This window comes from Phoca vitulina, unplaced genomic scaffold (genome assembly GCF_004348235.1).
Source record: "Phoca vitulina isolate PV1807 unplaced genomic scaffold, GSC_HSeal_1.0 scaffold2, whole genome shotgun sequence".
Classification (NCBI taxonomy): domain Eukaryota; kingdom Metazoa; phylum Chordata; class Mammalia; order Carnivora; family Phocidae; genus Phoca; species Phoca vitulina.
The window spans coordinates 3,304,806-3,328,621 of NW_022589705.1; the positions used below are offsets into that span (position 1 = coordinate 3,304,806).

Sequence of the window (23,816 nt, forward strand, 5' to 3'; positions counted from 1 at the left end):
GTTTGGTTTTGATTTAGATTGGTATTTTTTTTTTCTACTCTGCCACATACCTTTTTTTCTTAGCAACATATCATGACTATCACTTCCAGATAATATCTAGAGATCTAACTTATTTTCATAGCAATATTATTAGTCTATAATTTGGATATATGTAAAGTATTAAACAATTTCCTTATTAATAAGTGTCATTTATGTTTCTATTTATACAGAAATATTTTACTTTATGTAGTCAGATCAATCATTTTTGGCCAAAATTTGAAAGACATAATACCACATTTTGGCAAGGATGCAAAGCAAATTGAATTCTCATACACTGCTGATTGAAATATAAGTGGGCACTTCTACTTTGGAAAACTGGACGTACCTATTAAAATCAAGCATACAATTTCTTTTTAACCTAACAATTCCACTCCTGGGTATATACCTAATAAAAATGCATGCATGTATGCACCAAGACACATGGACAAAGTTGTTCTTGCAGCATTATTTTTTAATTCTCCCAAACTAGAAACATTCAAATATTCATCAGTGGAGTGCCTATTATGGTTCAGCCATACAATGAAATACTGGTGAAGCTTTGGGAATGAATGACCAACAGCTACACCCAGAAATACGGATGAATCTCACAAACATCATATTGAGCACAAGAAAAGAGAATGAAAAGAATATATCCATTATGTATGGTTTCATTTACATAAAGCTTAAAAACACACAAAACTAAGCTGAAGTATTGCAAATTAGCATAATGGCTGCCTTTAGGACAGTAGAAATAGGAAGTGATCGGAAAGAAGCCTGAGGAGGGCTTCAGAGGAGTTGGAAATAGTCTGTTTCTTGACCTGGTGGTGGTTACAGGAGCATTTACTTGGTGATAATTCATTCAGCTATTCAGTTAGGATTTATGCTGTTCTTGTATGCATGTTATAGCTTCTCCAAAAAAAATTTTTTTTTAAATCTGTCATTCTTTTTATGGTTTCAGGGCTTATAACAGAATGATTCCACCTTGATTTTACATCAATTTTCCTGTACTCTCTTAGAATATTTTCATGATATATTTTTTTATATTTAGATATCAAATCTACCTGAAATTCATTTTTTATAGTATAATGAAAGGGGTTTTTTCTTTGCCCACATGGATTGTCATTTTACTAGTACCACTTTATTAAATGTAACATTAATCACCTCCCTACACACCACAACTGAATTGGAATGTTGACTATATAACATAATAGGTACTTATTTATTTATTTTTATTTTTGTGACTTACTTATTTTATACATGGAAATTTGTACCTCTTAAACCCCTTCACCCATTTATTTTTTTGGATCCATTTTTTAATGCTGTATTCTGTTTCAGTCACCTTCTTAATTGTTCCTTTGCAAGCACCATACTATTTTAATTACAATAGCTTTGTTGTAAGCTTAAATATCAGGTAGGCAAGAGCTGACTTCCACACTCCCATCAGTATGCAGTAAACCTCAAAACAATGTAGGTTTATATTGGTGAGCCTCCCTGGCTTCTTGGTCTTAATGGTAAAAATAATTACATGCCAAATTTTTAAGTTTATTATTTGTTGCTGCTTAATTTTATTAAATTTTAAAAATGTATGTTGGTTTTCCTCCTTTATTTTATTAATATATTGAATTATGGAGATTTATTTAACAATATGAATAAACTTTGCATTTTTAAAGCAAACTCCTCTTCAATATTTCCTAAAATTTTGTCCTCATCCCACATAATGACATATTTATAATTGCCTAGGGGTCTCTGGGGAGAAGAGAGACTTAAAATACAGATACTTTTACTCCATCTTAATTGCATCTTTTTGAGTAGAATTTAGGAATTTTAATTTTTAATAAGCTCCTAGAACCACTTTTATGCACATTATAGATTAAGAATTATAACACTTTTTTTTCATGGTATGTTATTATTTTACTAAACAACTGGGTTTGGTCTGATACTATTTTATCTAGATTTTTTGTGTCCATGATAAATGAAATTAGTCTATAGACTTTCACATTGTTATTAACAAGAATCAGTATTAAGGTTAGCTTGGCTTGAAAATAAATTAAGGAAGGGTTTTTACTTGGAGGAGGGAAGATGGCAGAAAGAGTAGGGGACCATAGTTTCATCTGGTCCCTTGAATTCAGCTAGATATCTATCAAATTATTCTGAACACCTGTGAATTCAACCTGAGATCTAAGAAAAGAATTGCTGCAATTCAGCAAATAGAAAATTGATCACTTTCTGCAAGGTAGGAGGTGTGGAGAAGTGAATCTAAGGGGATATACTGGAAGACAAACCGCAGGGAGAGGGAGCCTCTGTAAGCCAGCTACTGGAAAGTGATATAGCAATGGAGTACAAAACTGGAACTCTTAAAAGTCTGCTCCAGTGAGGGACGCCCCTGCCTGAAAGATGCTTACGTGGTGAAGGAGAGCAGAATCCTAGGTGGGACAGTGTGGTCTCAGGATCCCCAGGGTCACAGAAAGAATGGGGGTGCCCGATTGTGGCAAAGTTCCCAAGCATTGGAGCAGGGAAGCAGACTACATTCAGTGAGCCTGGGAGTGGGCTCTCAGCTCAGTGTTGCCATAACCGTGAACCCCAGCACAATTGGGCAACCGCTCTCCAAGGAGGGGCCCAGCAAGTGGCAGAACCGCTGTGAGGACCTCCTCCTTCCTCTTGGAGGAGCAGCATGGATGTGCACAGGATCAGGCAACCACAGTGACCCTCCTCCTCCACCTGGGAGGATTGGTGCAGGTTTGCACCTTAGGAGTCTTCAGAGTTTGGCACACACAAAAGTAATTGAGTACTTTTCCCTGAGGGTGCACTGAAGTGTGGGGGCCATGATAATTCAGCTCTGGGGCTGAAGATTGGGTGGCTGCCATTTCTTTTTCCATCCTCTAAAGCTGAGGGGAAAGCCTTCAGGGAACAAAAGCTACATAGAGCAATCTGATGCAGCTTACACTGAGCCTGGCCCCCTGGCAAGGGGCAGTGCAACTCTACCCAGGCAAAGACACCGGAGAATCAAGGCAAAAGACCCCACCTGCAGAAGACCAGCAGGAACATCAGGCTAACACCAAGTTTATGGATCACACAGAATGGAAATCTCCTGTACTAGGGGAAAATAGTATATAGAATTCAAGGTTTCATCTCATGATTCTTTAGTCGTTCAATTTAAAATTCTTTTTCTTTATTTTTCCTTTCCAACTAGTTTCTTATTTTATCAACTCTTTTTTAAGTCTTTTCTAAATTTTCATTTTTACATTTATAATTTATAGATATATTCTTCATTTTTTGCTTCCTTTCACTGTATTCAATTTTATTTATATATATGAGTTTTTATATATATATTTATATATATGAGTTATTTATATATATGAGATATATATATATATATGAGTTATATATATATGAGTTTTTCTTTCTTTACAATTTTGGGATTTAATGTCTTCTAATAGACCAAAATACACCTAGGACCAACTGGATCACCCTGTTTTGTCCACCTGTGAGATTATATTCTTTCTTATATCCTTCTTTTTTTTTTTTTTTTTTTTTTTGGTTTCCTATCTCTTTGGATTTGTCTAGTGTATATTTCGCTGGGGTCATGGCTAATATTTTTTATTTTGTTCACTCATTCATATATTCTTCTCTGGACAAAATAACTAGAAAGCAAAGTTCACAAAAAAAGAAAGAACCAGAGGTAATACTCTCTGCCATAGATTTAATTGATATGGATATAATTAAGATGTCAGAACTAGAATTCAAAATGATTATAAAGATACTAGCTGGACTTGAAAAAAGCATAACTAGAGAATCCCTTACTACAGAAATAAGAGAACTAAAATCTAATCAGGCCAAAATTAAAAATGCTTTAACTAAGATGCACTCTAAAGTGGACACTCTTAACAGCTAGGGTAAATGTGGCAGAAAAGAGATTCAGTGACATAGAAGACAAAATGATGGAAAGTAAGGAAGCTGAGGAAAAGAGAGAAAAACAACTACTAGATCATGAAGGGAGCATTTGAGAAATGAGTGATACCATAAAGCAAAAAATACTAGAATTATTGGGGTCCAAGAGTAAGAGGAATGAGAGAGAGAGAGGGACAGAAGGTATATTTGAGCAAACCATAGCTGAGAACTTCCCTAATCTGAGAAAGAAAACAAGCATTCAAGTCCAAGAGGCACAGAAAACCCCCCTCAAAATCAATAAAAATAAATCAACACCCCGACATATTATAGTGAAGCTTGTAAATTTCAGAGATAAAGAGAAAATCCTGAAAGCAGCTCAAAACAAGAGGTCCTTAACCTACAAGGGTAGAAACATTAGACTGCCAGCAGACCTCTCCACAGAGTCCTGGTAGGCCAAAAAGAACTGGCATGATATACTCAGGGTACTAAATGAGAAAAATATGCAGCCAAGAATAGTTTATCCAGCTAGTATGTCATTCAAAATAGAAAGACTGATAAAAATCTTCCAGGACAAACAGAAACTAAAAGAATTTGTGATCACCAAACCCCCTACAAGAAATATGAAAGGGGATCCTCTAAACAAAGAGAGAACCCAAAAGTAACATAGACCAGAAAGGAACAGAGACAATATACACTAACAGTTCCTTTTCAAGTAATACAATGGCACTAAATTCATATCTTCCAATAAGTACTCTGAATGTAAATGGCCTAAATGCCCCAATCAAAAGACACAGGGTATCAGATTTGATAAAAAAGCAAGACCCATCCATATGGTGTCTATAAGAGATTCATGTTAGACCAAAAGACACCTCCAGATTGAAAGTGAAGGAGTGGAGAACCATTTATCATGCTAATGGACATCAAAAGAAAGGTGGGCTAGCAATCCTTATATCAGACAAATTAGATTTCAAACCAAAGACTGTAGTAAGGGATGAAGAGGGACACTATATCATACTTAAAGGGTCTATTCAACAAGAAGATTTAACAATTATAAATATTTATGCTCCTAACTTCTCAGAAGCCAGTTATATAAGCCAATTAATAACAAAATTAAAGAAACCCTGATAATAATACAATAATAGCAGGGGACTTTAACACCACACTCACTGCAATGGACAGATCATCTAAGCAGAAGATCAACAAGGAAAAAGGGCTTTGAATAACACACTGGACCAGATGGACTTCAGAGATACATTCAGAACATTCCATCCTAAAGCAACAGAATAAACACTCTTTTTGAGTGACCATGGAACATTCTCCAGAAAAGGTCACATACTGGGTGACAAATCAGGTCTCAACTGGTACCAAAAGATTGGGATAATTCCCTGCATATTTTCAGACTACAATACTTTGAAACTGGAACTCAATCACAACAGGAAATATGGAAAGAATTCAAATCCATGGAGGCTAAAGAGCATCCTACTAAAGAATGAATGGGTCAACCAGGAAATTAAAGAAGAATTTTAAAAATTCATAAAAACAAATGAAAATGGAAACACAACTGTTCAAAATCTTTGGGATGCAGCAGAGGCGGTCCTAAGAAGGAAATACATAGCAATACAAGACTTTCTCAAAAAACAAGAAAGGTCTCAAATATACAACCCCACCTTACATCTAAAGGAGCTGGAGAAAGAATAGCAAATAAAGCCTAAACCCAGCAGGGTATGAGAAATAATAAAGATCAGAGCAGAAATCAATGAAATAGAATCCAAAAGAACAGTAGAACAGATCAATGAAACTAGGAAATGGTTCTTTGAAAGGACTGATAAGATAGATAAAACCCTGGCCAGACTTATCAAAAAGAAAAGAGAAAGGACCCAAATTAATAAAATCATGTATGAAAGAGGAGAGATCACAACAAACACCACAGAAATACAAACAATTATGACAACATATTATGAGTAAATATATGCCAACAAATTAGGCAATCTGGAAGAAATGGATGCATTCCTGGAGACATATAAACTACCAAAACTGAAACAGGAAGAAATAGAAAACCTGAACAGACCCACAACCAGCAAGGAAATTGAAGCTGTAATCAAAAATCTCCCAACAAACAAGAGTGCAGGGCTGGATGGCTTCCCAGGGGAATTCTACCAAACATTTCAAGAAGAATTAATACCTATTCTTCTGAAGCTCTTTCAAAAACTAGAAATGGGTGGAAAATTTCCAAACTCATTCTCTGAGGCCAGCATTACCTTGATCCCAAAACCAGACAAAGACCCCACAAAAAGGAGAATTACAGACCAATATCCCTGATGAGCATGGATGTCAAAATTCTCACCAAGATACTAGCTAATAGGATCCAACAGTACATGAAAAGGATTATTCACCACAACCAAGTAGGATTTATTCCTGGGCTGCAAAGGTGGTTCAACATCTGCAAATCAATCAATGTGATACAGCACAGAAATAAAGGACAAGAAGTATATGATCCTCTCAATAGATACAGAAAAAGCATTTGACAAAGTACAGCATTTTTTCTTCATTAAAACTCTTCATAATGTAGGGATAGAGGATACATACCTCAATATCATAAAAGCCATCTATGAAAAGCCCACAGTGAATACCATTCTCAATGGGGAAAAACTGAGAGCTTTTCCATTAAGCTCAGGAACCCGACAGGGATGCCCACTCTCACCATTGCTGTTCAACATAGTACTAGAAGTCCTAGCATCGGCAATCAGAAAACAAAAAGAAAAGGTATTCAAATTGGCAAAGAAGAAGTCAAACTCTCACTCTTTGAAGATGAATGATACTTTATGTGGAAAACCCAAAAGACTCCACCCCAAAATTGCTAGAACTCATACAGGAATTCAGCAAAGTGGCAGGATATAAAATCAATACACAAAAATCAGTGGCATTTCTATACGCAAACAATGAGACAGAAGAAAGAGAAATTAAGGAGTTGATCCCATTTATAATTGCACCAAAAAACATATGATACTTAGGAATAAATCTAACCAAAGAGGTAAAGGATCTGTACTCTGAAAACTACAGAACACTTACAAAAAAATTGAGGAAGACACAAAGAAATAGAAAAACATTCCATGCTCATGGAATGGAAGAATAAATATTGTTAAAATGTCTGTGCTACCCAGAGCAATCTATACATCCAATACAATCCCTATCAAAAGAACACCATTTTTCACAGAACTGGAACAAATAATCCTAAAATTTGTATGGAACCAGAAAAGACCCTGAATAGCCAGAGGAATGTTGAAAAAGAAAACCAAAGCTTGTGGTATCACAGTCCCGGACTTCAAGCTCTATTACCAAGCTGTAATCAAGATAGTATGACACTGGTACAAAAACAGACACATAGATCAATGGAACAGAATAGAGAGCCCAGAAATGGACCCTCAACTCTATGGTCAACTAATTTTTTACAAACCAGGAAAGAATATCCAATGGAAAAAAGACAGTCTCTTCAACAAATCGTGTTGGAAAAATTGGATAGCCACATGCAGAAGAATGAAACTGGAACATTTCCTTATGCCATACACAAAAATAGACTCAAAATGAATGAAAGACCTAAATGTGAGACACGAATCCATTAAAATCCTAGAGAAGAACACAGGCAGCAACCTCTTTGACCTTGGCCGGAGCAATTTCCTGCTAGAAACTTCTACAAAGGCAAGTGAAACAAAAGTAAAAATGAACTATTGGGACTTCATCAAGATAAGAAGCTTTTGCATAGCAAAGGAAACAGTCAACAAAATAAAAGGCAACTGACAGAATGGGAGAAGATATTTGCAAATGACATATCAGGTAAAGGGCTAGTATCCAAGATCTGTAAAGAACTTATCAAACTCAACACCCAAAGAACAAATGATCCAATCAAGAAATGGGCAGAAGACATGAACAGACATTTCTCCAAAGAAGACATCCAAATGGCCAACAGACACTTGAAAAAATGCTCAGCGTCACTTGGCATCAGGGAAATACAAATCAAAACCACAATGAGATACCACCTCACACCAGTCAGAATGGCTAAAATGAACAAGTCAGGAAAGGACAGATGTTGGTGAGGATGGGGAGATAGGGGAACCCTCTCACACTGTTGGTGGGAATGCAAGCTGGTGTAGCCACTCTGGAAAACAGTATGGAGGTTCCTCAAAAAGTTGAAAATAGAGTTACCCTATGACCCAGCAATCTCACTACTGGCTCTTTGCCCCAAAGATACAAATGTAGTGATCCGAAGGGGCACTTGCATCCCAATGTTTATAGCAACAATGTCCACTATAGCCAAACTATGGAAAGAGCCCAGATGTCCATCAACAGATGAATGGATAAAGAAGATGTGGTATATACATACAGTTGAATATTATTCAGCCATCAGAAAGGATGAAATCTTACTATTTACATTGATATGGATGGAACTAGGGGGTATTATGTTGAGAGAATTAAGTCAATCAGAGAAAGACAATTATCATATGGTTTCACTTATATGAGGAATATAAGAAACAGTGCAGAGGATCATAGAGGATTGGAGGGAAAAACAAATGGGAAGAAATCAGAGAGGGAGACAAACAATGAGAGACTCTTAACTATGGAAAAGAAACTGAGGGTTGCTGGAGGGGAGGTGAGTGGGGGGATGGAGTAACTGGGTGATGGGTATTAAGGAGGGCATATGAGGGCGCCTGGGTGGCTCAGTTGGTTAAGCGACTGCCTTCGGCTCAGGTCATGGTCCTGGAGTCCTGGGATCGAGTCCCACATCGGGCTCCCGGCTGAGCAGGGAGCCTGCTTCTCCCTCTGACCCTCTCCCCTCTCATGCTGTTTCTCTCTCTCTTTCTCTCAAATAAATAAATAAATAAAATCTTTAAAAAAAAAAAAAAAAAAAAAAAGGAGGGCATATGATGTGATGAGCACTGGGTGTTATGTGCAACTAATGAATTACTGAATTCTACATCTGAAACTAATGATGTTATGTTGGCTAATTGAATTTAAATAAAAAATAAAATAAATTAGGGAAGTTGGCAAGGTCGCTGTATACAAGATCAACATGGAAAAAAATCATTGGAGGTCCTATTCTCCAGCAATAACCAATTAGAAAATGTAATAGAGGGGCACCTGGGTGGCTCAGTCGGTTAAGCATCTGCCTTTGACTCAGGTCATGAACCCTTGGTCCTGGGATGGAGCCCTGCCTCAGGCTCCCTGCTCAGTGGGGAGTCTGCTTCTCCCTCTCCCTCTGCCCCTCCCCCCTGCTTGTGCCCCTCTCCCTGCTTGTGCTTGCTCTCTCAAATAAATAAGTAAAAAAATCTAAAAAGAAAAAATAGAAAATGTAATAGAAAACAAGTATTATTTGCAAGAACAATACAAACTATAAGGTGTGAAGAAAAATAATAAAAGATAAGCAAAATCTTTATGGAGAAAATTAAAACATATTATTGAGGCCATTTAACACTTAAATAAGTGAGAAAATATACAATGGTCATGGGTGAGAACATTCAATTTAGGAAATGAAATATACTATAAACTCAATGTTATTCTTATCAAAATCCCAGCAGAGTTTTTATGAACCTTGGAAAACTGATTCTAAAATTAATAAAGAGAAACAAAGGGATAAATGCTTTCTATCAGATAGCATTTGACTGGCAAATTACATCTCTTTATTTTCACCTTCCTGTGTGTTTATATTTTAAGCATCTCTTGTAAACAGGGAGTATAAGCTAGATTTTTAACTAGTTACAAAATAACAACTCCAAACATGACACTTTTAAATTTAATCTGCATTATTAACATTTTCTCACCACTTTCATAAGTTTAGATAACCAACAGTGAGTTGGTCCCTGATTTGTAGCATTTGCTGATATGTGTAGTGTAAAAATGCCCATTATGGCTGTATTCAGGCTATTAATATGACATCACTGAATGCAGAATTGGAAGCAATATGCAGTAGTACACCATTATATTGTATTTCTATGATACAGCTACAATTCATATAAATAACCTCAAGAACATAGATAATAGTGAATGTAACAAAATAATTAGGAAGGTGGTAAGTTTTGAGTATTTAATGTCTTTGTTTTTAATGTTATTTGATTGTGCATTTATATAATCTAATTTTTTTAAATTATTATAAAATTCTGGAAAATTTAACAATAAACTCTTTCAAGTCAACATGATCTAGGTCCAGCACACAACTGTTTTTTGTTTTTAATTTTTTATTTAAATTCAATTTAATTAATATATACTCTATTATTAGTTTCAGAGGTAGAATTCAGTGATTCATCAGCTGCATACAATACTCAGTGCTCATTACTTCAAATGCCCTCCTTAATGCCCATCACCCAGGTAATGCCCATTCCCCATGCCCCCACATAGCAACCCTCCAGCAACTGTCAGCTTGTTCCCTATAGTTAAAAGTCTCTTATGGTTTGCCTCCCTCTCGGTCTTTCTCTTATTTTATTTTTCCTTCCCTTCCCCTATGTTCATCTGTTTTGTTTCTTAAATTCCACATATGAGTGAAATCATATGATATTTGTCTTTCTCTGATTGACTTATTTCAAAATCAGCACACCACTGTTACTTCCTGCTTTTAACTCATTGGCCTTCCTGAATGTTAGGATCCATGTCTTTCATCAACTCTGGAAATGGCTCAGCCATAATCTTAAAATGCTGCCTTTTCTAAAGTTCTATTTCATTTCTAACAGAGCTTTCAAACTCACCTTCTTATTTTTGATACTTTTTATTTCCTATTTATACTTTGGATCCTTCTTTCTCTTTAAGCAAATTAAAGATTAAGCAGATTAAAATACTTATTTTATATCCTCTATTTGATAATTCCAATATCTTCAGTCTTTGCAGATGTGTTTTCACAGAAAGTTTCTTCTTCAGATTCTTGCTTTTGGCTTACTTCTGCATGTTTTGTGATTTTCATTTGTGAGCCCATATCCACCCACAACATTTTTAGAATACATTTTTAAGGTAATGTATATTTTGGCCACAAATCTATGTGAGGACAGCCTTGTCATTAGTTCTCAGGGGAGACTCCCCCCACCCCTCCTCACCTTTAACACAGGGCCAAAGAAGCAAGCTAGAATTAATGGTCTTCCTCTATAGGGAAAGATATTTTTTTAGTTCACCCAATGAAGGTGTCATTTTTTAAAATTCCTGCTCTATTCAGATATCTTTGATCTGATCTCCCAGGTTATTGCTCTAGTCCCTATAACCTATTAAAACTTCAGTTATAGGCTGCCAGGGATGGGCATATAGTCCTTGGAAACTTCTGTCCTGAGTACTCATGTTCCTCACTAGACTAGTGCTTTCTCATACCTTTTACTTTGTTGCCAGCCCTGCTATGCTTTACAATGATGATTTTTACATTTTATCTATCAATTTTGAAATATTTTATGCCAGGAATGTTTCTTTGAACATCTGGTCCACCATACTGCTGAATTAACCAGGACCTAAATTGGGGATTGGTTCATGTGGAAAAGTATAGGAAGCAGGGAGACCAGCTAAGAGGCTGATGTAATAGTTCAGGATAAAGATGAGAAGACCTGAATTAAAGAAAAGTGCAACAGAACATGAGAGAGGCAGCTGAGTAAAGAAAAATCTCTGAAGAGCTTTGGCAGAGTGTGGTACACAGAAGTTGGGTGAAAGAAGAGAATCAAGGGTAACTCCAAGGTTTCTAGCTCAGTATCTTAATTTGTCAGAGATACAACTCACAAAAAATCATGTGAAGTTTTCTCCAAAATGAACCTGAATGGGATCTAATTTGTTTCGAAATCCTGTTAATTTTTTTAAATGTGTTTATAGGCATGGAAAGAAGAACAAGATCGATTAGCAGAAGAAGAGCGCTTAAAGGAAGAAAAAAAAGCAGAAAAGAAGAGTAAGGAAACTGGTAAAAAGAAAGGCAAGGAAAAGGTAGAGAAAGAAGAGAGTAAGCCTTTGAAGAAAAAATCTATTTTGAAGGAGAAAACTAAAGAAGAACAAATGAGGATTCCAGAAATAGCAGAGGAGTCCCTCCAGCAACCGGAACCTGAGATCATTTATCCGGTAAAATCAGTGTTCTAAAAAGCCTCTTTGGGTTCTTACTAATTGTTTTGGGAGAAACACAGCTTCTGTGGAAACACAAGGTTCCCAGTCTTCACTGACATCACAGAAGGCCTTGGAGTTTTTTCTAGCATAGATGATCTCAGACCTGTACTCTACCTTCTTATACCTAGGACTTTCTATGTAGCCAGTCACCAAGATGGGAATACCCTCAGGTCAGCTTGTCTTGAGTGCCATGAAACTAGGTTACTAAGGGCAGGAAAATGGAGATTTGACACAAAAGCATTCATTTAGGTTAATGTAAATAAAGCAACTGTGAAAGATCAAAGTGAACACAAAGTTTGGCTGTATTTGTCTCAGATGACAGGCCTTGCTGAGTAGGCACCCATGTATTTTGCTTGTAGGCTTTGGTAAAATCTTCCCTTTGCCAGTCTGTCCCTTAGGCAGTCTTATGAGGAAAACCTAATGGGAAAGAGATGGACAGAAATCTAACAGCCCTTGTCCTTTCTAGCTGTTACTCTAAGCCACTTCTCAAGCCTTAGCATGCATCACAATTACTTGGAGCTCTATCAGCAACACTTAGCAAAAAATGTCTTTACCATATGACTTCCTGAAGGATAAAGTGTCAAGAAAAAAGTACAAAGTGTCAATATTCCACAGTATATCAGTTCACTTTAAACAGAATATTAATAGCCAGTGAAAGAGAAATTGATTTCTTCTCCCACTGCTTTTCAATAGTATAGTGATTTGATCTGCACTAGCTGTAAGGGTGCTCCAGTGAACAGATTTTAAAATCATGGGCCTCCTTTAATCCTGCTTGTCCTTATAATATCACAGGAGGTGCTAAAGGTAATGTGGACACTGTCCTGTGAGTCTACAAAGTGACAGACATTCATTTTGCAGAAATTAAGCTGATAGCAACTTTAACTGGCTCACACTGATGAGTTGATTTTTGTCAATTGCAGTTCCACACTCAAAGCCTGATGTTTTCCCTTCTAGTTTCGTGGATATAATATGGGAGATATACCCATCCAAATCTCAGGAACAAATTCTTATCTGTATCCTTCGGATGGAGGGCAGATTGAAGTAGAGAAAACAACATTTGAAAAAGGTACATTTTGAATGCAGCTGGTTAATAGCTTGGAAGATACTAACCCATTTCAGATCAACTTGGGGCCTTGTACCCTTGGGTATGATAGGTGAGAGTGGTAATGTGCCCACTTTTGTTTATTATACACCACAGTCAGCATTTCCAGACCTCACATGCTTCTGTTATAATTGACCGCAGGGCACAAGCCAGCTGAGAGTTTACCTGGGACACACTCTTATGAACATTCTAGTTGTTAAAATCTTAAAATATTTCTATACGATTTGGAGATATTATAATAGTAACCACAATAAGCAAATAATTAATTAGTAATATTAATTACAGCACATAGTGTTATCTCAGAAACCAAGCACATACTGTGAGTTGAGAACAAATTTCTAGTTTGGGCTCTGGAGCATAGAGCTTGGGGTTCTGCTGCCAAGGTCCAGTTATTTTTGCTACAGAGAAGTTGCTTTTGGATTCAGAAGTCTTTGAGTGGGAGAGGAGCCTTAGGGATGCAGTGAGGAGGACCTAGTCTGGAAAACCCCTAAAGGAAATGTATAACTCTTCCCAAGAAGCAGATTTAGCAGGGCCTATCTTTTCACTGTGCTTTAAAGATCTCTCAGGTGGATTTGAGAACCTGGGCTTTATTTGATAGTTTATTGTCTCTGAGAGCTGTGAGGTGGTCAGTGTGGAGGGAATTTGAGCAGGGCCCTATTTAATGTCCACAAGGTTATATACCCCAGCAAGAAGCAACACAGGCTCCTCCTACCCCCACACTCTGCCTGACACCCTACCTCTCTCTCTCAATCCCTCTCTCTTTTCTTCTTTCTTTCTTGTCATCTAATAACTATCAATTTAATAAGGAAGTCATTGCAAAAGTTAGATGCTGTTCCCTATGTGAAATCATGGCTCAAGTGGAAGCACCATTAGGTAGTAACTGCCACATCAAACAAAAGGTCACATCAATAATTTTTTAAATAAAAAGGCCTGAAAGTCATTCAAATTATTTAAACAATGGTTGGTGGTGCAACTTACATCAAATGTCAGACCATTTTATTATATAAGGTTTGTTTATTTAAAACATGACAGGGATTGTTATTAATGTATAGGTATACATATTTATTTATATGTTTTCATATTTGATATTTTTAATATCATCCTTGGGTATAGGGTACAATTAATAGTAATTAAAAATGGAGCTCAGAATCACATAATTGAGAAAACTACTGGACTCAAGTTTTATAATGCTATGTTCTATTTTCCATGACTATTCCTTGCACTTATCGAAATTTATATATGCACATGTTTATTTGTTTCAGGTGAGTCACAGTAAGTGCAGTATTTTCATCCTAATCCTATCAATTTTTGACAGAAGATAGCTCAATCAAAGTTGAGAAGAATAAGCTGGATAAAAAAAGAGAAAAGCTGAGAAAGGAGACAAAAAATGAGTCAGAACACTAGAAGAGGGAATGTGCCATTTGGAAAATTCTGATTTGCTGCTACTAACAATAACAACTACTATAATTAACATTGATGTAATTCTTTAAAAGCTGTAAAACCCTTTTGCATCAACTAACTCGTGTTATTAATCATCAAGTTGAGTATAGGTGTACATCAGCCTCAACCAGTGTATTTTCTCTTCTGTAATTTGATTAGAAAGTCTGCAAACATCTCCCTGATCTACCTGCCATTTATTTCTGGGATTCCACCATCACTTTATTCCTTTAGGCATCTTTTTGTAAAATAGTGATGTCCATAAATGTTTCCATGCCCTTATTTACATTCTATGCTGCATTATTTAGATGTCTTGTAAAGGACCTTAATGGGGCATCAGCAGCAGCCCATCTTCTGTCCCATGATTTTCCCCAGGGCCAACTTTTATCAAGGTGACAGTGAAAAAGGACAAGCACACTTTTATAATTCATTTAAAAGACCCTAAGAAAATTGTGAAAAAGGAAAAAAAAGAAGAGGATTGTTCTTCAGAAGATGAGAAAGAAAAAAGAGAGGAAGAGCAAAATCTTGAAACAGGTAAGCAGCTGCATCTCTGTGTCAGTGGAGGTTAATATTTCAGCAATGTGTCAAACCCATCCATCTGACAGCAACACACATGCATCACTTCCACTTAGCAACTAGGGTCATTTTTCCAGATGGTAAGGAAAGTGTTTAGCCATTCTGCTTATATACATTTTCCCTAAGGTAATGTGTACCTACATTGTATACACAGCACATGTATAGTGGACTGCTAACTTGGTTTTGCCCTCTCTGGATGCCCAGCTCTTGATTCCAGTTGTCATACAGAGTCTGTAGCTGGCTACATTTACGTAGCAACATTGTGTTTGCAATGTTCATTCTGGCCCGAATTTTGTTTTATACAACTTGCATCAAGTGCAGTCTCTAGCACTCAGGTCTGCATTAATTGATTTCTACTGAAGTTTTAACTTTTCTCCAATATTCACTACAAATGCTGGGGTTTCCTTCTGTGCTCTATCACTTAGTTCTCCCCATGCTTTCAAATTTCTTAGGTTGCAAGGACAAGAGAAAAATCCTACATTTAGTCTTGATAGTCTCTACCTGCTAGTAGATGAGAACTCCAGGTGGATGTCCATTGATTATACACCATGAAACTTCCTGATAACACTATTTAACATCTCCAGGAAATACCACCTGGAGAAACAATGCTCTCTGCCCAATGTGACATGGGTTATACCTGCAAAAGGAGAAGAGTTAATTAATAAGATGTTTTAAACTCGAATTAGTAATAAGATAAATAACTAAATCTTACTAATAAATTCAGTTATGGCCCCAGTATTTTCCAAACTCAAGAGCACAGTGTTTGACAAGCTTGAATGTACCCAAGAACTTAAAACAGAAATTTTTAAGTTACTTTTCTTTGTTTTGTTTGATAAAAGAATATGTGGTTTATTATAAAAAATTAGGAAATATAAGAATATTTAAAGAAGATGACAGTTGCCCCTAATTCTACCACCCCAGCAGTAGCCTCTATTGCAGTGTATTTCTTACTTTATCATCATGAACATTTTCCTATTCATTAAATATTCTTTGAAAACAAAGTTTTCTAATGATTTCATAATAATTCATTAGTACATACATACATATCAATAATTTAATTAATCATATCCATGTTTTTATCTACGTGATTTCCACTTTTCACTGTTTTGCTTACATTTCTTTTTAATAAAATGGAAATGTCCTTAATTTGAATTTGTCTTTTAGAAAAATCAGACGCAGATAATAAAGCGGTCAGCAAGTTTGGATCTTTTTCTGCCACCTTAGAAAATGGGATCTGCCTCTCAATAAGTTACTATGGACCAAGTGGAATGGCCCCAGGTAAAATAAGCACAACAGCAAGGCTAACTGTCCCATGACCAAGGGCATCTGCCCATCCTCAATATGCTCACGTGTTGATAAACACATTTTGATTTAATGCCCCTCTTTTCCTGGAAGGTGGGAATATATGTGTGAGTGTGTACATACATGTGTGTGTTTACATATATGTACATATATAATCACTTACACATAGAAAATAACAGTGCTTTGACATTTGAAACAGGATTTATCATATATATCATTTTACATATAATCACATATACATATAAAATTATATATATTTCAGTTATCCTTGTTAACTAGCAAATAAGTCTGTTAGCTGGCGCCGAAAAAAAGCATGATTTCTCAAGGAATCCTCTTGGATTTCCACATAATGGTATTTTTATGAATCCTATGATTGTGGAACTGCTCAGTGTGCTTCAGAACTTAACAGTCTTAAAGGAGCCATTCACTGGACATCTTGAAGGATATCTTTACCCCACCTTTAATGAACAAATTCTCCAACTGGAAGCTATTTCCTTACAAACCATAAAATAATATGTCATTTAACCAAGAGCCAATTCGGAAATTTTGTGGGTTCCCATGCATTTTACAGGGATATAAGCACACACATTAAAAAAAAAGCTTTACAAAATCAAATATAATCTCTATGCTATATAGCCTTCAAACTATGTGTAGATCATGGTGCTCCAACTGTCTGCCTTACAATGTAGCTCCTTTTCTGCAGAAACATCATTCCATTGGGTCATTATAATCTTTTTCTTACTTTGTGCAAAACATTGTAGTACTCTAGTGAGTTAGAGAGCCCATTGGATTTGTTAGTATTTTTGCTTTATTTGAGGTTTTGTCTTTTAATTTTATATTTGTTTTTTTCTAAGCCAGCACTTGAAGTCATTCTCTGCCTAACAAATTATGTGTTAAATCCATTATCACACACATTCACTAAAAAAATCCTATCCCTTCTGAACATAGCTTATCATGATTTCAGATTAAGATATTTACATTCTACTCTCTATCAACTATATTGCTGCTATTTCCTCAGTGATTTCCTTATTCTTGATTTAATCCTTAAGTTATTACACAATTATTCCATTTAATACAAATGTTCCTAATTTCACATTTATAAGTACTGCATTTGAAAATATTTATAATGCAAAAGAAATAGAAAGGCATTCCAATGCTCATGATTGGAAGAACAACTGTTGTTAAAATGTTTATACTACCTAAAGCAATCTACACATTTAAGGCAATCCCTATCAAAATACCTAAAGCATTTTCACACAGCTAGCACAAACAATCCTAAAATTTGTATGGAACCACAAAAGACCCCAAATAGCCAAAGCAATCTTGAAAAGAACAGCAAAGCTGGAGGCATCACAATTCCAGACTTCAAGTTATATTACAAAGCTGTAGCCATCAAGACAGTATGGTACTGGCACAAAAAAATAGACACATATATCAGTGGAACAGAATAGAAAACTAAGATATGGATGCACAACTATTCTTAGACAATGCAGGAAAGACTATCTAATGGGAAAAAGACAGTCTCTTCAACAAATGGTGCTGGGGAAACTGGACAGCAACATGCAAAAGAATGAAAATCAACCCCTTTCTTACACCATACACAAAAATAAATTCAAAATCAGTGGAATACCTAAATGTGAGACAGAAAACTATCAAAATCCTAGAGAAGAACTCAGGCAGAAACATCTTCAACATCAGCCATAGCAACTTCTTACTAGACACGTCTCCAGAGGCAACGGAAACAAAAGTAAAAATGAACTATTGGGACTTCATCCAGATAAAAAGCTTTTGCACAGCAGAGGAAATGATCAACAAAACTACAAGGCAACTGACAGAATGGGAGAAGATATTTGCAAATGACATATCTGATAAAGGGCTAGTATCCAAAATCTATAAAGAACTTATCAAACTCAACACCCAAAAAACAAATAATCCAGTTAAGAAATGGGCAGGAGACATGAATAGACATTTTTCCAACGAAGACATTCAGATGGCTAAAAGATACATGAAAAGATGCTCAACGTCACTCATCATCAGGGAAAAACAAGTCAAAACTACAATGAGATGTCACCTCACACCTGTCAGAATGGCTGAAATTAATAGCGGAGAAAACAACAGATGCTGGTGAGGATGCAGAGATAGGGGAACCCTCTTACACTGTTGGTGGGAATCCAAACTGGTGCAGCCACTCTGGAAAACAGTATGGAGGTTCCTCAAGAAGTTAAAAATAGAATTACCCTATGATCCAGCAATTTTTCAGGTATTTACCCAAAGAATACTAAACCACTAATTTGGAAAGATATAAACAACCATATGCTTATTGCAGCATTATTTACAATAGCCAAATTATGGAAGCAGCTCAAGTGTCCATCAATAGAAGAATGAATAAATAAGATGTGATATATATATATATATGTATATATATATATATTTGTTTGATACATATTTATTTGATTTATTTTTGTTTTAAATGGAATAATTGCATAATAACATAAAAATAAAAAGAATGAAGTCTCACCATTTGCAGCAACATGAATGGAGCTAGAGAGTATAATGCTAAGTAAAATAAATCAGTTGGAGAAAAATACCATGATTTCACTCATATGTGGAATTTAAGAAACAAAACAGATGAACATAGGGGAAAATAAAAAAGAGGCAAACCATAAAACAGACTCTTAACTATAGAGAGCAAACTGAGGGTTGCTAGAGGGGAGGTGGGCAGGAGGGTGGGCTAAATGGGTGATAGGTATTAAGGAGGGCACTTGTGATGAGCACTGGGTGTTACTGGTAACTGATGAATCACTAAATTCTACTCCTGAAACTAATATTATATTATATGTTAGCTAACTGAAATTTAAATAAAAACTTGAAACAAAAATAAGTAAATTAATAAATACTTGGTGAAATAAATAAATTAAATTAAAGGCATCCACATTGGCAAAGATAAGTAAAATTTTCACTATTTGCAGATGAGATGATACTCTACACAGAAAACACAAAAGACCACCAAAAAATGGTTAGAACTAATAAATGAATTCAGTAATGTCACAGGATACAAAAGCAATGTGGAGAAATCTGTTGCATTTCTATACACTAATGATGAATCAGCAGAAAGAGAAATCAAGGAATCGGTCCCATGTACAATTGCACCAAAAACCATAAGATACCTAGGAATGTGTATAGCAGCATTATCAACAATGGCCAAATTGTTCTGCCTGTTCTCCTCTAGGATTTTGATGGATTCCTGTCTCACATTGAGGTCTGTCATCCATTTTGAGTTTCCTCAGTACAGAACATTTGTCTTTTTGGTGAGGTTTATTCCTAGGTATCTTATAGTTTTGGGTGCAATTGTAAATGGGATCTACTCCTTAATTTCTCTTTTTTTTGGTCTCGTTGTTCGTGTATAGAAATTCAACTGATTTCTGTGCATTGAATTTATATCCTTCCACTTTGCTGAATTCCTGTATGAGTTCTAGCAATTTTGGGGTGGAGTCTTTTGGGTTTTCCACAAAGAGTATCATGTCGTCTGCAAAGAGTGAGAGTTTGACTTCTTCTTTGCTGATTTGGATGCCTTTTATTGCTTTTTGTTGTCTGATTGCAGAGGCTAGGACATCTAGTGCTATGTTGAACAGCAATGGTGAGAGTGGGCATCCCTGTCGGGTTCCTGAGCTTAGGGGAAAAGCTCTCAGTTTTTCCCCATTGAGAATGGTATTCACTGTGGGCTTTTCATAGATGGCTTTTATGATATTGAGGTATGTACCCTCTATCCCTACATTATGAAGAGTTTTAATGAAGAAAGAATGCTGTACTTTGTCAAATGCTTTTTCTGTATCTATTGAGAGGATCATATGCTTCTTGTCCTTTCTTTATTTATGTAGTGTATCACATTGATTGATTTGCAGATGTTGAACCACCTTTGCAGCCCAGGAATAAATCCTACTTGGTTGTGGTGAATAATCCTTTTCATGTACTGTTGGATCCTATTAGCTAGTATCTTGGTGAGAATTTTGACATCCATGCTCATCAGGGATATTGGTCTGTAATTCTCCTTTTTGTGGGGTCTTTGTCTGGTTTTGGGATCAAGGTAATGCTGGCCTCAGAGAATGAGTTTGGAAATTTTCCACCCATTTCTAGTTTTTGAAAGAGCTTCAGAAGAATAGGTATTAATTCTTCTTGAAATGTTTGGTAGAATTCCCCTGGGAAGCCATCCAGCCCTGCACTCTTGTTTGTTGGGAGATTTTTGATTACAGCTTCAATTTCCTTGCTGGTTGTGGGTCTGTTCAGGTTTTCTATTTCTTCCTGTTTCAGTTTTGGTAGTTTATATGTCTCCAGGAATGCATCCATTTCTTCCAGATTGCCTAATTTGTTGGCATATATTTACTCATAATATGTTGTCATAATTGTTTGTATTTCTGTGGTGTTTGTTGTGATCTCTCCTCTTTCATACATGATTTTATTAATTTGGGTCCTTTCTCTTTTCTTTTTGATAAGTCTGGCCAGGGTTTTATCTATCTTATCAGTCCTTTCAAAGAACCATTTCCTAGTTTCATTGATCTGTTCTACTGTTCTTTTGGATTCTATTTCATTGATTTCTGCTCTGATCTTTATTATTTCTCATACCCTGCTGGGTTTAGGCTTTATTTGTTTTTCTTTCTCCAGGTCCTTTAGATGTAAGGTGGGGTTGTGTATTTGAGACCTTTCTTGTTTCTTGAAAAAGTCTTGTATTGCTATGTATTTCCTTCTTAGGACCACCTCTGCTGCATCCCAAAGATTTTGAACAGTTGTGTTTTCATTTTCATTTGTTTTCATGAATTTTTTAAATTTTATTTTATTATGTTATGTTAGTCACCATACAATACATCATTAATTTTTGATGTAGTGATCCATGATTCATTGTTTTCATATAACACCCAGTGCTCCATGCAGTATGTGTCCTCCTTAATACACATCACCGGGCTAACCCATCCCCCCATACCCCTCTCCTCTAAAACCCTCAGTTTGTTTCTCAGAGTCCATAGTCTCTCATGGTTCATCTCTCCCTCCGATTTCCCCTCCTTCATTTTTCCCTTCTTTCTCCTGATGTCCTCCATGCTATTCCTTATGTTCCACAAATAAGTGAAACCATATGATAATTGACTTTCTCTGCTTGACTTATTTCACTTAGCATAATCTTCTCCAGTCCCATCCATGTTGTTGTAAAAGTTGGGTATTTATCCTTTCTGATGGCTGAGTAATATTCCATTGTATATATGGACCAAACAATCCTAAAATTTGTATGGAATCAGAAAAGACCCCGAATCACCAAGGAAATGTTGAAAAAGAAAAACAAAGCTGGGGGCATCACGTTGCCCGATTTCAAGCTATATTACAAAGCTGTGATCACCAAGACAGCATGGTACTGGCACAAAAACAGACATATAGACCAATGGAACAGAATAGAGAACCCATATGGACCCTCAACTCTATGGTCAAATAATCTTTGACAAAGCAGGAAAAAATATGCAATGGAAAAAAAGTCTCTTCAATAAATGGTGCTGGGAAAATTGGACAGCCACATGCAGAAGAATGAAACTTGGCCATTCTCTAACACCATACACAAAGATAAACTCAAAATGGATGAAAGACCTCAATGTGAGACAGGAATCCATCAAAATCCTAGAGGAGAACATCTGCAGTAACCTCTTCGACACTGGCCACAGCAACTTCTTTTAAGATACATCTCCAAAGGCTAGTGAAACAAAAGCAAAAATGAACTTTTGGGACTTCATCAAGATAAAAAGCTTCTGCATAGCAAAGGAAACAGTCAACAAAACAAAGAGGCAACCCACAGAATGGGAGAAGATATTTGCAGATGACATTACAGATAAAGGGCTGGTATCCAAGATCTATAAAGAACTCAAACTCAACACCCAAAAAACAAATAAGTCAAAAAATGGGCAGAAGACATGAACAGACACTTCTCAAAAGAAGACATACAAATGGCTAACAGACACATGAAAAAATGTTCATCATCATTAGCCATCAGGGAAATTCAAATCAAAACCACACTGAGATGCCACCTTACACCAGTTAGAATGGCAAAAATTGACAAGGCAAGAAACAACAAATGTTGGAGAGGTTGTGGAGAAAGGGGAACCCTCTTACACTGTTGGTGGGAATGCAAGTTGGTACAGCCACTTTGGAAAACAGTGTGGAGGTGCCTCAAAAATTTAAAAATAGAGCTACCCTATGACCCAGCAATTGCACTCCTGGGTATTTACCCCAAAGACACAGAAGTAGTGAAAAGAAGGGCCATATGCACCCCAATGTTCATAGCAGCAATGTCCACAATAGCCAAACTGTGGAAAGAGCCCAAGATGCCCTTCAACAGATGAATGGATGAAGAAGATGTTTTCGTGAATTTTTAAAATTCTTCTTTAATGTCCTGGTTAACCCATTCATTATTTAGGATGAAGTAGGATGCTCTTTAACTTCCAAGTATTTGAGTTCCTTCCAAATTTCCTCTTGTGCTTAAGTTCCAGTTTCAAAGCACTGTGGTCCCAAAATATTCAGAGAATGATTCCAATCTTTTGGTACCAGTTGAGACCTGATTTGTGACCCAGTGTGTGACCTATTCTGGAGAATGTTCTATGGTCACTCGAAAAGAATGTTTATTCTGTTGCTTTAGGATGGAATGTTCTGAATGTATCTGTCAAGTCCCTTTGGTCCAGTGTGTTATTCAAAGCCCTTTTTCCTTGTTGATCTTCTGCTTAGATGATCTGTCCATTGCAGTGAGTGTGGTGTTAAAGTCCTCTACTATTATTGTATTATTATCGATATGTTTCTTTAATTTTGTTATTAATTGGCTTATATAATTGGCTGCTCCCATGTTAGGGGTATAAATACTTATAATTGTTAGATCTTGTTGTATAGACTTTTAAATTATGATGTAGTGTCCTTCCTCATCTCTTATTACAGTCTTTGGTTTGAAATCTAATTTGTCTAATATAAGGATTGCCACCCAGCTTTCTTTTGATGTCCATTAGCATGATAAGTTTTTTCCACCCCCACACTTTAAATCTGAGGTTTCTTTGGGCCTAAAATGAGTCTCTTGCAGGCAACATATGGATGGGCCTTGCTCTTTTATCAAATCTGATACCCTGTGTCTTTTGATTGGGGCATTTAGGCCATTTACATTCAGAATAACTATTGGAAGATATGAATTTAGTGCCATTGTATTACTTGAAAAGGAACTGTTACTGTATATTGTCTCTGTTCCTTTCTGGTTATGTTACTTTTGGGGTCTTTCTTTGTTTAGAGGATCCCCTTTAATATTTCTTGTAGGGCAGTTTGGTGATCACAAATTCTTTTAGTTTCTGTTTGTCCTGGAAGATTTTTCAGTCTTTCT

The 23,816-nt window shown here is 36.2% G+C and overlaps 1 protein-coding gene across 1 annotated transcript in view; it reads left to right on the top strand.

Annotated features, from left to right (window-relative positions):
• SPAG17 (sperm associated antigen 17) overlaps positions 1 to 23,816 on the top strand; it is a 226,243-nt gene that overhangs the window by 122,610 nt on the left and 79,817 nt on the right. The window contains exons 21-24 of the mRNA XM_032419281.1: positions 11,731 to 11,970; positions 12,967 to 13,078; positions 14,927 to 15,085; positions 16,292 to 16,405. Coding sequence (XP_032275172.1) covers positions 11,731 to 11,970; positions 12,967 to 13,078; positions 14,927 to 15,085; positions 16,292 to 16,405 — 625 coding nt within the window. The remainder of the gene's footprint in view (positions 1 to 11,730; positions 11,971 to 12,966; positions 13,079 to 14,926; positions 15,086 to 16,291; positions 16,406 to 23,816) is intronic.